The 14,904-nt window shown below is 36.7% G+C and overlaps 1 protein-coding gene across 1 annotated transcript in view; it reads left to right on the forward strand.

The window, feature by feature from the left end:
- Positions 1-14,904, forward strand: part of RPF1 (ribosome production factor 1 homolog) — a 251,272-nt gene that overhangs the window by 73,130 nt on the left and 163,238 nt on the right. Inside the window, exon 4 of the mRNA XM_044085715.1 lies at positions 1,026-1,121. Coding sequence (XP_043941650.1) covers positions 1,026-1,121 — 96 coding nt within the window. The remainder of the gene's footprint in view (positions 1-1,025; positions 1,122-14,904) is intronic.

Raw genomic sequence — 14,904 nt, forward strand, 5'->3', positions numbered from 1 at the left:
TTGGAATAGTCCAGCACTGCAGAACACTGAACCAAACAGGTCTCCTGTTATTTTAAAGTCTGTAAAGCTCCTCCCCTGCAGACTCTGACTAATCAAAATGAAGCCAACACCCCTGCAGATAATTGCCAATTAAAATCAGACACTCTTCTCACTGGATTCCACTTTCAGGTAGCTGTCATGTGAAATACTCTGCTCTCACCAAAGGCTGGAACATTGCAAACCCAGTCTTAGGAAGCCAGTGATGTTGTGGTAGTGTGAGTCCACAGGAACCCAGCAGAAAAATGGCTTTGCAGTGTCGTCGTCCTCCTTTGTGTTTTCTTATCTTCGGTGTAGCCCATCACTACTATTAAGTTCTATACCGATAAAATGTAGAGCATCATGATGACCCCAGTCTGACTTGTAACGTAACTAACTTATTCTTCATAGTACTCCGATTCCACCATACAGTCCATTTGTTTTGCGTAACTGTTTTAACTGGTCTGTTTAACAGCTATAACTTTTAACAGACAGATTGACCTGAGGACATAGACATTTTGCTCAGGTTGGATGCATATTTCCCTTTTCAGTGATTTTGATCCTTGGGCAAAAGAACATGGAACTAATGTGTTCGGTCTTTTTGCACATTGAGATATTCATTTTTAATAGTTTAAAGAGGAAATATGCCATATTAACTGAGTGGTAGTGGTTAAGAATTGATTTTCACAATTCATTTGAGTAGTAGATTTGGTGCTCTTCTAACATCTCCAAAAAAACTAATAAAACAAACCACGTACCAAAACCCGGAAAACAAAAAAAACAGGGACCACCAGTAACCGTAACGAAGACTCACTTTTCTCCAGAAATGTATTCTGCTGTGACATGAAGCAGTAGGCTTCAGGTAAGACTGCAAAGCAGCAAAATAGCCAGTCTGTAGATGGTTAATAGAGATTGTCATGGGAAGAGGCATATAGTGAAGACTAGAGGAATGTTATGATTTAAAAAAAAAAAATGTGCAATGAAAGTAATTTTGTATTACGGTTTGCTAGGTGGCTTTTGATGAGTCGACTGATGAATTCTCTTCATACTTCAATAGACTGACAACTCCCAAAGTTCTTATCACAACATCGGACAGGCCAAGAGGGGTAGGTATAAAATAACATTTTCTGGTAATGAGAGGCTGCTGATACTGAAGATCTTTGTATTTTCAATAACACTTTGTATTGTAGATGTCTTTATTTGCAGCATTCCAGGATATATGAAGTTGTATTGGCATTGTAATGCATTAAGAAATCTCCTGTATGTATGTATGTATGTGTGTGTATATATGTATGTTTGTGTGTGTGTATATATATATATATATGTGTATATATATATATATATATGTGTGTATATATATATATATATATATATATATATATATATATATATATATATATATATATGTATTATATATATATATATATATATATATATATATATAGATATATAGATATATATAATATATATATATAAAACGTGTGCATTAACTAACAGAAACACTGAATGTCTGCCATAAAATGTCAACAATGCATGCATGAGAATCTTCTCCCATGCAAAGTAATGCAAAAAAAAAAAAAGAGATAAAAATCTGAATTTTTTTTTTGTGGGGGCAACCCCCTTGTATCCCCATGTGTGGGACATTGTCCCACATCCCATGTTAATTATATATGTAACTCCAAGATTGCAATATCCCTGGGGAAAGGACATTTTTCCCAACCTTAAAAACTACCTCACACACTTGTTGACCACTTGTTGTGTTGATCAAAGTATGTCGACACAACATATGTTGACATTTGGGAGTCTCAGTTAAATTCATTGGTCCTGTTTATATATGTGTATAAACTAAAGGGTAAAAAGGTCGCACAGACAAACCATCGGTTAAGATTGCAAGAAAACCCAACCAAGCTATTCTTCGCTGTGTAGTGCCTTAAACCTCCTGTAATGGAGGCCCATGGGATATATATAGATGACCCCTTATGGACATGCTGTTTTAGCAACATGGCTTCTGAATGGCCATTTTTTCCTTCTTTTTAAGCCTTTATAGGTACGTTCGGGACAATTTAAAATAAGCCTGATGTCCATGAACATTAAGGTGCCTGCAAAATGTCCCAAATAACATCCAAGCCAAAGGGTAAAAAGGACAAGGTTGGCTGGGTTTTTCTTGCAGTTTTACTAAATGCTTTGTCTTTGTGCCCTTTTTACCCTTTTGTTTGGGTATTATTTGGGACATTTTGCAGAATTAGTAGGAGAAGTCCATGTGCATAGAACGTGGCATTTAAGTATTTCACAATAGTTGAGGTGGAAGGGGACTTTTGAATTTAGTTAGGTCATCACGCCATTTTAGTTGATTAGCCCCCTTGCTTTGTCTCTGAATAATGAGGTGTTGGAGGATGTTTCTGGCTTCTGTTTCAAAGTGAATGTGACTTGAACCAGTCTCTGTGACAATGCATGTATGCATATTCCCCAGGGTTAGTAGTGCTTGCAGGGTGTGGATGTTTTGTTAAGGCTCCTAGCATTGAGCAGCAGTAACTTAATGTTATCCTGATACTGTGCAGTTATGTTGGGAGCTTTGGAAGATTGACTTGGCCTGCAAAAGGCACAGTGGCTGTTGACAAGGTTTTAACAAATGTATGGAAGCCTGGGGGGAGGGGGGGGAGATGCAAGGCCTGCCCCGGTAAAGCAGTTTGAACTATATACCATCTATTTCCCAGACTGATGTATATCGTACCCCCCTCCCCTTAGAATGATATCAGAATTTAAGCCATTTGATGAAGTCAGTTATATTGTGGCTGTGTTGGTGACATCCTTCTTTAGTGAAGGTAGAGCACTCCCCAAGCCTCAGTTCATACCTGCATCAAACACAATTTCGAGAGCTCCTTCATGTCTCTCTCTCCGCGTGTACTTGACCTCACCGAAATGTCAGTAGACCGACTTTCAAATAACCAGGAACAAAAGAGTGAAGTTTCATATAAGCAAAACTTCACTGTGTCAACGTTCAGATGACTGAATGTTTAAAATGCTGACTCACAAGCTGAGCAGAACAGGAAATCTCAGTTCTCCACTGTACTGCAATGTTGGAGTTGCTATATTTTATTTGCAGGGGGTTTGGGGGGGTGCAGCAACCCATGGGGGTCAGGGGGGGCACAGTCCCCCTGCAAAAACGTAAAATGTCAAATTAAAATGAATGTTGGTTTAACAAATCTCCAATGAATATTTTTCCGGGGCATCTGCATGAATATTCAGTGGGATTTATTTGTATGCAGATATTGGTTTGTGAACGGGGTTTGGAGGAGAGTACGTTAGCTGTTCAGTACATTTAATTTGACAGGGCAGTGCTTAGGTGTGATGAGTTGTTGCTTTTGTTTGCGCATTATGTGAGAGGTACGTTGCATGTTATAGGGTCGGTGTTTTGACAGTAGGCGATGTAGATTTTCAGCCTTTTGAGTTTTCGTCATCATTGTGGTGATTTGAAAGTCGGTCTACTGACTATTCTCTCATGTCAAGTAGACCCTTCTCTCCATATAGTCCCGGGAGGGTACATCTCAAGTCATTTACACCTACATGTGTGCAATGACTGTGTATTGTGTAGTTGTTATGCGGGGGTTGTGTACTTGTGTGATGTAGTGAATCATGTTGCCTGATGGACACCTGATCATGACCCTGTTTTGCACATTCTGGTGCATGGTGCTTTGTTTTCTCACTATGGAGTCATCTTTGACAAGGATGTTTATTTGTGTGCTGTTTTGCTTCTGGGCTTTTTGGACAGTCTGTCACTTGTAGGTTTGTTTCTTGGTGGGTGCTGCCTTTGTGAGGTTGCTGCGCATACTTGTTTATTAATTTACATTTACGAGACCTCTGTCATTAAGGTAGGTTACTTCTAAGACCCTCAGTATATGTAGGTCTGTTTGTTTGGTCCAAGGTATTTGAGACTGATTTAGTTTTGCTGCTGTGTGGTGCTGGCAACCTTGCTAGTTGTACTGTTGTACTGACTTTGTAATAGAGCCTTTCCTCCAATGAAATTCTTTAACTACATCCGTCACGTACTGTGGCAGCTAAAGTAGTAGGTGATCATTGTTGAGCACAAGACAGTTGCTATATTGTACAGTGCATAATTGAAATGACTGTGTGAGGAGCAGAGCATTGCAAAAGAAGGCAACTTATAGTACACACAACAGTACAATTCAAGCTTCTGCAATCAATCGTTCACGGGTCTTGAAATGGCTTGGTTCTTCAACTCAAACTAGAGTTTAAACCAAGCCAATCTTGACTGTCATCACAGTAAATCCCAAATATAATTCCAGAGGTATTTCATCAACTGAGTAAGAAGTTCACATGTACTCGCCTAGATGTTTGTAGACAGATAGTCAAATTTGGTACAATCCCAGTTAGAAGTGTGGTTGCTAAAGATCTGAGCAAATGAGCACGAGGCTGGACAAACTTACGGAGCTTAATATAACAGACAAGTACAAAAATGTTCAAAGAAACTCACTGGCCAATTGCAAAAACACCACAATTCAAGGATTTACAAGCAATAAGTGGCTTTGTTTTTCTTCTACTCAGTGGAATTTAGACCAAAGCAATTGTGTGTGTGTGTGTGTGTGTGTGTGTGTGTGTGTGTGTGTGTGTGTGTGTGTGTGTGTGTGTATCTATCTATATATATATATATATATATATATATATGTGTGTGTGTGTGTGTGTGTGTGTGTGTGTATGTATATCTATATATGGGTCCACTACAGAATCTCGAAAGCTCATAATACCGAAGCCCATAATCCTGAGCCCAAAATCCCGAAAATTCAAAATCCCGAAAGCCCAAAATCCTGAAACCCAAAATCTTGAAAACACAAAATGGACATACGGACGTCATTGTGGCTTTGCTACTGTTAGCCCTGTGGTGTTAGGTCATGCGTTGGGTTCAGGTAAGTGTGCGGTTGGTTTTATGTTAGGGTTAGGGGCAGTTTAAGTGAGTTAGGGTTAGGGCGCAGGTTAGGCATGTATGCAATAGTGACAAATATTGGGGTTGGGTCGGTTTAAGTGAGTTAGGGTGCGGGTCAGGTGAGTGTGCGATAGTGATGGACCTTAGGGTTAGGGTTAGGGTCAGGGTCAGTTGGTAGATGTTAGTGCCTTTATATTGACATATTAGCATTATTTGTGTTTTCAGGATTTTGAGTTTCAGGATTTTGGGCTTTCGGGATTTTGAATTTTCGGGATTTTGGGCTCAGGATTATGGGCTTCGGTATTATGAGCTTTCGAGATTCTGTAGTGGACCCCTATATATATATATATATATATATATATATATATATATATATATATATGTGTGTATGTATATCTATATATAGATATAAACAGAGAAAAGTACCAAAGCCGCCACAGCTAAAATAAACTTTAATAATAGTATAGATGAATGCTTTCGGGTTTACTTACAAAACCCTTCTTCAGATCGGTATACACATACGAACAAACAAATATTTAAAAGGTTGAACATCCAATAAAATTCCTCCAAATGGCAGCAAATATTAAATCAAAGTTAAAATGCTAATTATATACAGATGTAAAGTAATTCTGTGAACCAATGACTGTAAAAATAAAAGTGTACAGTTTATAAGGCAGCCAATGGCATCCTTCCATTTCTTACCACTCAATGGCTATCTTAATGTTTTTCATCCTGTAATAGATATTGTGTACTAATCAACTTCACAAGACTATTTACAATTCAGCTCGCGGCCAACAAAAAGCAACATTTTATCAAATTCCCAATGCAGATATTAAATCGATAGACTTCACAAAACATTCCTTCTTCAAAAAAGGAGAGAAAGTAAAAATAAATAAATAAAAATAACTAATATAACCAATCAAAAAACCAAACATATCCTATAAAACAACTAAAATCACCATGCAAATTAAAAAAAACAACTTTGCTATAGTCATTCAATCATCGTAACACAAACTCAGAATACTGAGAAATCTTAGTGACTAACTTCAATACAATGATCTTAGCTAAGATCTCTCAATAGCATATTAATAGTTGTCATAAACACACCACTTCAAACGAGTATTAGAAACAGATAAAATATAACCGAAACAAATATAGCCATATATAGACCAATCAAAGACATCCATTAAATTTATCATCCAATCAAAAAGGCCAAAATTCTAAACAAATCAAAGAAAGCCTTTGCTATATTCATCTAATCATCATAAATACAAATTCAAAAACGGTGAAAAAGCTTCACGACTAACTTCAATTCAACTGTCTTGGCTAAGATCTCTCAATAACAAATCCAGATGAAACAAGAATTCATAATTATTGGAAACACAACACTTCAAACTAATTTTGTTTGTGTCTTTCGGCTTTTTCCCGGTTAGGGATCGCCACAGCAGAACTCCGGTCCGCTAATGATTGGCAGTAGATTTTTACGTGCTGGCTTGCCGGGCCTAACACACAACCTTCAATGAAGGAACGCCCATTTACGCATATCGCCACACACAAGACTCTCTGAGAATCGAACGGGCATCGTCTAACTGTGAGGCGACAACGCCACCACAGCACCACCACTTCAAACTAATAATAAAGACAAAACATAGCTGAGTGAGTATAGCCATATATAGGCCAATCAGGGCAGAAAATGACTTGTCCGCCACTAAAACGAGTCCGTTCTTCCTCCAGTCAGTACAGCATATCAGTATATGGAAATGTTGTTGTTGTCTTTCGGCTTTTCCCGGTTAAGGGTCGCCACAGCAGAACTCCGGTCCGCTAATGATTGGCAGCAGATTTTCATGAACTCCGAGATGCCAGCTCGACGTTCAACCTTCAGCGAAGGCATGCCAATTTACGCATGTCTTTCGAACGCCCACCCAACTGCGGGGAGGACATGCAGACGCCACACACAATGTATGAGAATAAAACAAGCACAGTCAGTAAGGTAAAGTGTCTCTTTGATGAAACCTTTCAGAATCCAAAGAAACTCAAGAGGCAACACCATCCAGAGCGAAATAGACCTTTATTACATATAACTCAAAAAGATAAAAAACATGGTGAGCGCTTTCGCATTTCTATGAACGCTTCTTCAGACTTAATAATTATCACAAAAAAAGCTTCAATTTAAATACATCCAAGTAATTGCATTAAATCACTACCTAGGCAATCACATCTCTAAATCGATTTAAAAAATAAGCTGCTTAGTCGATTCAGTGCTTTGGTGATTTTCACTAAGTCTGAAAACCTATATGCATTTCTGCTTGGCAACTACTAAAACATATGTACAAAATTAAAAAAAATGTTTATATGTGAATCAATTCTTTATAAAACTCATATAAAGATCTTCATTATGTAAATAGGTAAAACATCTCCATTGACACATTGAGAGAATATAGTAGTGTCTCAAAACGTCACTAGATGGCAGTATAACATCATAGTCTAAAGTATATTATGTGTATGAGTATATAAAAAACATATAAAGTATTTAAGTGCTTTAAACTCAAATTAAATAATATATTATGCTGGTTAGCAGCAATGTGAAGAGTTATAAAGGAAATGCATTGTTTTAAAGTCCCTATTTAAATATTAAAAACATCATCATTAACTAAAAAGCCAGAGAATATAAAAGACATATAGATTTTTTTAGAAAACATCACTAAATGGCAGTGTAAACTGGTGATACAAGATACAATGTATAAAAACTAGTATTATTGAATTCATACACATATATAAATATGTAGATTTGTGGCTTACTTACAAAAAATGACTGTGTAATAGTCTGTTAGTTGATGCATAATACACATATAGAACAATTCTTGTACACTACTGAAAAACAGAAAAATAAATATGTATATGTGCAAATAAGGTTATCTCTAATACTAAGGAAGTACAGAGTAACAAATTGTAATATACGACATTATTGTAATATATAGACATGCTAAACTGAGTGAAAACCATAAATGGATTCTGAAGTTGCAAGCTGATAAAGGCCACGGTCTTAATGAAAAAGTTTCTTTGAAACCATTTTTGGCAGATAGACCTTTTATTCATTAAGCTCATAACCTGCATAGTTCACCCTCATTAGCTATATCTAGGGAGACCAATACAGTTTTTACTCCCCATCATAATAAATTTATGGTTTTCACTCCGTTTAGCATGTACGAATTCAATAATAATAATAATGTGTCAATTGAGATTTTTTTTACCTATTTATACAATGAAGATTTTATTTTTTATGTATGGGTTTTAGAATTGATTCACATACATATATTTTTTTTAATTTTGTACATATGTTTTAGTAGTTGCCAACTAGAATGTGTAGGTTTTCAGACTTAGTGAAAATCACCAAAGCATTGAATCGACTAAGCAGCTTATTTTTTTAATCGATTTAGAGATGTGATTGGTTAGGTGGTGATTTAATGCAATTACCTGGATGTATTTAAATTGAAGCTTTTTGTGATAATTATTGAGTCTGAAGAAGGGTTCATAGCAACGTGAAAACGCTTACTACATTTTTTTTATCTTTTTGAGTTATATGTAGTAAAGGTCTCCTTCGCTCTGGATGATGTTGCCTCTTGACTTTCTTTGGATGTGTGTCTGTGTGTGTCTGTGTGTGTGTGTGCATAGTAAACAAAAACAAGAAATCCTGCTACTCATACCTTCAACTACAACACAAATGCAACCCAAATAATTTCTGGCAGTCAGTATCAACCCCTCTCAACCCAGGGACAAACAAAGAACACTCCCCAGTACCCAATGCCCCTCCTTCCTTTATAGCTGAAAACTTTTATAAACACTTTATAAAATCCATAGCTAACCTGCTAAGTAACTCCAGCACAGGACTTCCCCACTCACCCCAACCTCAAACATCATCTCATTATTCAGCTCAGACCCCCGCCCACAATAGTACACACAATCAATGCAAAGACAGCCATACCCACAATAACCATAAAAAAAAAAAACTACTACTCAAACTAAAACCTTGTTCTACACCGGCAGGTAATCTCCCGCCACAATACCTTAAACTTGCTGCTGACTCTGTCACCTAGCTAATCAGCATGCCAATAAATAGATCTCTGTCTGAATCTGTAGTCCCAACCATGTGGAAATTATCTCACGTCGCCCCTATCCACAAAGGAGGTAACTCCACAGAAATAACCAACTTTTGCTCCATGTCTGTCTTATCTCCTATATCAAAAATTCTCAAAAGGTGTATCCACCAACAATTAATAAATTATCTATTGCAGAATAATCTACTAACTGACGCTCAGCACGGCTTCTGACCTAGACATAATACATCTATAGCTGTAACATCTTTTACAGATAGTATGAATAGGGCCAGAGAGGAAGGAAACTTGTAAAGCCTTAAATTTACCTTTGACCACTACATATACAAAGCATAAACAAAACTTGAAAAAATTAGGACTTCTATACAGAAATAGGCGATTTCTAACCGCCACAACCAAGACTACCCTGGTTAAAACTTACCTGCTACCCTCCCTATTTACGGTGCTACTGTACTCACCAACCTATAAAATTCCACTAAGTCTAAATTGGAACAGTCCTTTAATAAGGTCGCTAAGTTCACTACAAATGCCAAATACCACACACACCACTGTAAACCACTACATGAACTCAGCTGGCTTGAACTGCCCAACAAACTGGCATATATCCAGGTATCTGTCATGCACAACCTAATGAACCTAATTTACAAACCCACTGCCTGCCCTGCTCTAGACAAGCTAATTAAACCCTACATACCTAACAGATCTGTAAGATCAGAGGACAAAAACCTGCTAGCAGTCTTCAAAACCTCAAAAACAACCAGGTCACTGTCTGTACTCATACTCTGTCTTAAAGTTATGAAATTCTGTCCCCCTAGCCACCAGATCAATCCCAGGCCAGGCACTTTTCAAAGCCTGTTTAAAAGAATACCTAAACAACAAATGGCTCTGCACGTGCACAACTCCAAGCTAAGCTCCCCTCTGCCTCAGCTACCACACCTGCTCCTCCCCTTTTTATCCTTCTCTCGTTAAACTCCCATTATGTCTATGAAGCCCCAGCAGTTACTCTCTTTTTGTCTGAATTGTCTTCCTGACTCTTTAAACTCGGTGTGTTTGCAGTTTTAAAACTGATGTGCTGTTACGTTCCTTTCCAATCCAGTTTGAAGTTTTTGTTGTTTGAGTTACAGTGGGCCTTATCCCATGATGTTTATTTCTATATATGACAAGCGTAGATTCACTTCATCCACTTTGTGCTGCTAACCTGAAATATTATTTTTCTGTGTCTGCAACTCTCATGAAGCTCACTATATTCTAACTGAGTGCCATATTTACCTGTTTCTAACTGCATTGTTTACTTCTCACATCTTTCTAGAAAACTGTTGTAATGAATGTTAACCACATGAGTATGTCTTAAGATTTTAATTAGCTGTACGTCAAGCATTTAAGCAGATCATGTAGTATGTTGTAAAGTTTTATCTGTACATTGTAAGGTTATAGAAAGTAAATAAAAAGTGCCAAACCAACACAGCCGATACAGAATTATTTAATAGGACCACACACAGTAAGCGCTTTCACGATACTTCAAATCGCTTCCTCAGACTGAATTAAACAATAACACTCAGAAACCAATCAAAATGTACCTAAATGAATTAAACACCACAAAGTGACAGTCACAAAAAATATATGTACTATATATGTCAAACACTCCACTTAATAAAATTTATAAAACAACATCCAGCTCTGAAATCAATGTTTTAATGAACGTTCCCTCAGAAATAGTTTTGAGTGATAAAACCCCATTAAGGCCAGGTGGCCTGTCTGCATTAAAAAACAGAATCCATTTATGCTCCGCTACTTTTGTTAAGCTTCTAACATCACCTCCCTTGATCCCTTATATCTATCATTTCTAAAACCATAAACTGGTCTTACCTGGCCTTAATGGGGTTTTATCACTCAAACCATTTCTGAGGACACGTTCTTTAAAACATTGATTTAGGAGTTGGGTGCTGTTTTATAAATTTTATTAAGTGGAGTGTTTGACATATATTTTATATTGCATATATTTTTTGTGATTATCACTTTGTGTTCTTTAATTCATTTGGGTACAATTTGATTAGTTTTGAGTGTTATATATTGGTTGTCAGTAATTTGTTTAATTCAGTCTGAGGAAGCGATTTGAAGTATCGTGAAAGTGCTCACTGTGTGTTTTCCTATTAAATAATTCTATACTATCGGCTGTGTTGGTTTGGTACTTTTTATTTACTTTCTATTTTATTTCGTTTATTAGTACCAAGCCCCCATCTTGTCTCGTTTTTTATTTATTGATATTCTTCTTGCTTTTATTCAAGACCAGAGCATGGCTGAGGGTAATCAAGTGGAACTTGCTTATAATCCAGAAGGCAGGAGCCTGTTAATTTCTAGAGCAAGTAATGAACATCTTAGTAGGATTATGTGTAGGAACATTAATCCAATCCTCGATGTGACATTGGCTAACCAAGAAGAGAATATAAGAGACACTGGAGATGTGAATACTGACATTTTGAGCAAGTTTAGAGACCTTGAAAATAAGCTGTACAAGTTTAAACGACTGCAGTGGCAACATTTTCAGTTAGAAAACTCTCTGAAATTTATAGTAGTACCGAGGGGCCTGAGAGTTTTCAACATGCCAAGTTACGGTGAAATGTTTCCCGAGTTACTTATTAAATGGCTAAGTCTTAATTGAAATTCAGTTGCTAATATCTATAATAATTGATAGACTTTTTTGTTCCTATTGAGAGAGAACTGCAGCATCAAATAAATGAACTGCAAAATACTATTTGCAGTGTTTTTCCTGCTGAAATTGTAGGGGATAAACTGGACTCCTTTCACGATAGTATCATGCTGTATGAAAAAGGACTGCAATTTACTAAAGTTAAATAACTTGGAGAGAGATTTTGCAGACTTCCAGAATGGGGCAGTTTTTCCTGGTTGCGGGAGAGCAGTGGTGCTCCAAATAGTTAATGCAGTAGAAACGGCTCACCAACTGATAGATGGTGCTACGAAATCAAACAAAACGTTTATTACAGTCTATTTGTTCCAAATCAACAGGGGGAGCTTTGGTGTCAGGTCAGGAGGCTCAGCCTCAGTAACTGGAAGTAGAGCAAGTAACACCTCAACAAGAAGCACGGAATGATGGCGTTTTCCCTCTACAACTTGAGAAACAGCAAATCCTGAATGTAGAAGCGACGGGATCTTTTTCTGAGGTAGTGGCATCAGATTCAGCAAACAAGAACATTATGACAACGCCGTTTACGTTGACCCAAACCCCTTCCTCATAAAGAACAGATTGAGGAGTTGAGGGAGGAGAGGCAGGGTGCAGCGTTTACCCAGCACATAGGTGGCTTACAACTCTGTAAGGACTCAACTGAGATGAAAGAAAGTTTGGTAATAAATATTTCAAGCACTGAATTAACATTTTCACAATTATCTCTACTCAGTAAAGGTCTCTCTTGTTCCGTCTGATATTTTAAAAGATTTGAGACTATGTGGTAGAACTTTGATGCTTGAGGCTTTATTTAAAGATAAGACGACGAATGCTGGTATTAATTTCTTTAGAAACCCGAGTACATTTATTCCACCGTCGAATCACATGGTGGATGCCTTTGTCTAATATGTTTTTCACAGATATTAACAGACTTATGAAACTGATGTGAAACCTACCTATTTTAATATGACCAATGATGAGTATACTGCCCTCGGGGAATTGAAAATGATGTACTCCATAGAGGTTAGGCCAGCTGATAAAGGTGGTGGTATAGTTGTTTTGTATAGAGATTTGTACATGGTGCAAATGAGAACTTTTTAATAATGGCAATACTTATTCCTGTGTGTTTAAGATCTGTTGTTAATGGAATTATTGAAAGAGATTTGTTTTATGTTTTTAATATGTTTATGACAGGGATGATCTCGGAAAGTCCTTTTCAATATTTTAATGTTGAACATCTCCTTATCCCAATGGTTTACAGCCTACTTAAAGTACACAAGAATGTTGAATGTCCACCACTGTGTCTCATCATTTCTGGTAAAGGGAAGGTAACGGAACCACTTTCCATCTTTGTGGAAAATAATTTACATCCTTTACTAGAAGAATGTAGCACAGTTCTTAGGGCTACTAAGTCTTTTTAGTGAGACTGTATACATTAACTAGAAGTTTGACCAGCGATTATTGGCTTGTAACACTGGATATTGAATCCCTCTTTACGGTTATTCCCAATGATTAGGGTATTGAAAGTATTAGGACATTACTAAGTGAGCATCCACATTTCACTAATGAGAAAGTTAATTTATTATGTACATTATTGGAAGTAATCTTAGAAAACAATGTTTTTGTATATGAAGATGAGTTTTTTGTCCAAAAGGTTGGCGTGACAATGGACACAGCTTGTACAAACACTTACACCAATCTTGCATTAGTTCAATGGGAAAATGAGAAATGTTTGCATGCTTACCAGTTTTCTGAGTATGTTTTATGGTATGTACGCTTTGTGGATGATATGTTTTTAGTATGGGGAGTGTCGTTGACTATGCTTGAAGGGTTATGGAATATATGCAATGTTCTACTAATTTCCTAAAATTTACTTATAAGTATTCAGAGCAAGAAATTGAGTTTCTAGATGTCTTGGTTAAGAAGACTGAATGTATAGGACTACAAACAAGCCTTTACAGGAAGCGAGTTCATAAGAACAATTTACTGCATAGGAATAGTATGCATCCTAGACATATTCCATGGAATGTTCTGAAAGCTCAGTTTGTTAGAATAATGAGATTGCATAATGATGATAAGCAGTTAGAATTAGCTGTTATGAATTTGAAGTGTGATTTTTTTTTTTTTTTTTTTTTTTTTTTTTAAATAGAGGCTATAATGAGAAAGAGAGACTTGTGTATTGCTACAGCTTGGAAAGAAAGGGGGAACAAATGTAAACCCTACGTTACAGAAAGAGTGGTGGAGACCATATAGGCAGCAAGTAATGTTAAGCCTAGATTTTTTGTGATGTTAAGAATAACTGCAATATCTTGAATACAGTTGATGAACTCAAGGGCGAGACAGATACGGTCCTTCATTTCTCCTTCAAACATAATAGGTCGTTGAAGAGACATTTATGTTATCAACCACAAAATGCTATGAAGAGGCCTTATTCTAGTAGATTAGGCACTTTTATGTGCAGGAGCTGTATAGCTTGTAAATACATTCATACAGGAGCTTACTATGTACATCCTTCTGCTAACTTTAGTATAGAACTGGATTTCTTTGCAGATTGTAAAACCAGCAATTTAGTGCATTTTTTCTATTGCTGTGTTTTCAATATTTTTTTATATTGGTAAAACGAATTGTACTCTTAAAGAGAGAATATTGCAACTTTTATAGAGATATAAGGAATCAGAAAGAAACTAATGCGTTAGTACAATGTGGGCTTCAGTATGGTATTGAACATGGTTTTAAGTTTATGAACATGGTTTTAAGTTTATGGTTTTAGAAATGATAGATACAGGGATTAGGGGATGTGATGTTAGAAACTTAACAGAAGCAGCTGAACAGAAATGGATTGTGTTTTTTAACGCAGACAGGCCACCTGGCCTCTGAGGGCACGTTTTTTAAAACATTGATGTAGGAGTTGGATGCTGTCAATTTTATTAAGTGGAGTGTTTGACATGTATTTTATGTTGCATATATTTTTTGTGATTGTCACTTTGTGTTCTATAATTCACTTGGGTACATTTTGATAGGTTTCTGAGTGTTATATATTGGTTGTCAGTAATTTGTTTAATTCAGTCTGAGGAAGCAATTTGAAGTATCGTGAAAGCGCTAACTGTGTGCTGTCCTATTAAATAATTATATACTATCGGCTGTGTTGGTTTGGCACT

This window comes from Protopterus annectens, chromosome 10.part0 (assembly GCF_019279795.1).
Source record: "Protopterus annectens isolate FY-2018-M chromosome 10.part0, PAN1.0, whole genome shotgun sequence".
Classification (NCBI taxonomy): Eukaryota; Metazoa; Chordata; order Ceratodontiformes; family Protopteridae; genus Protopterus; species Protopterus annectens.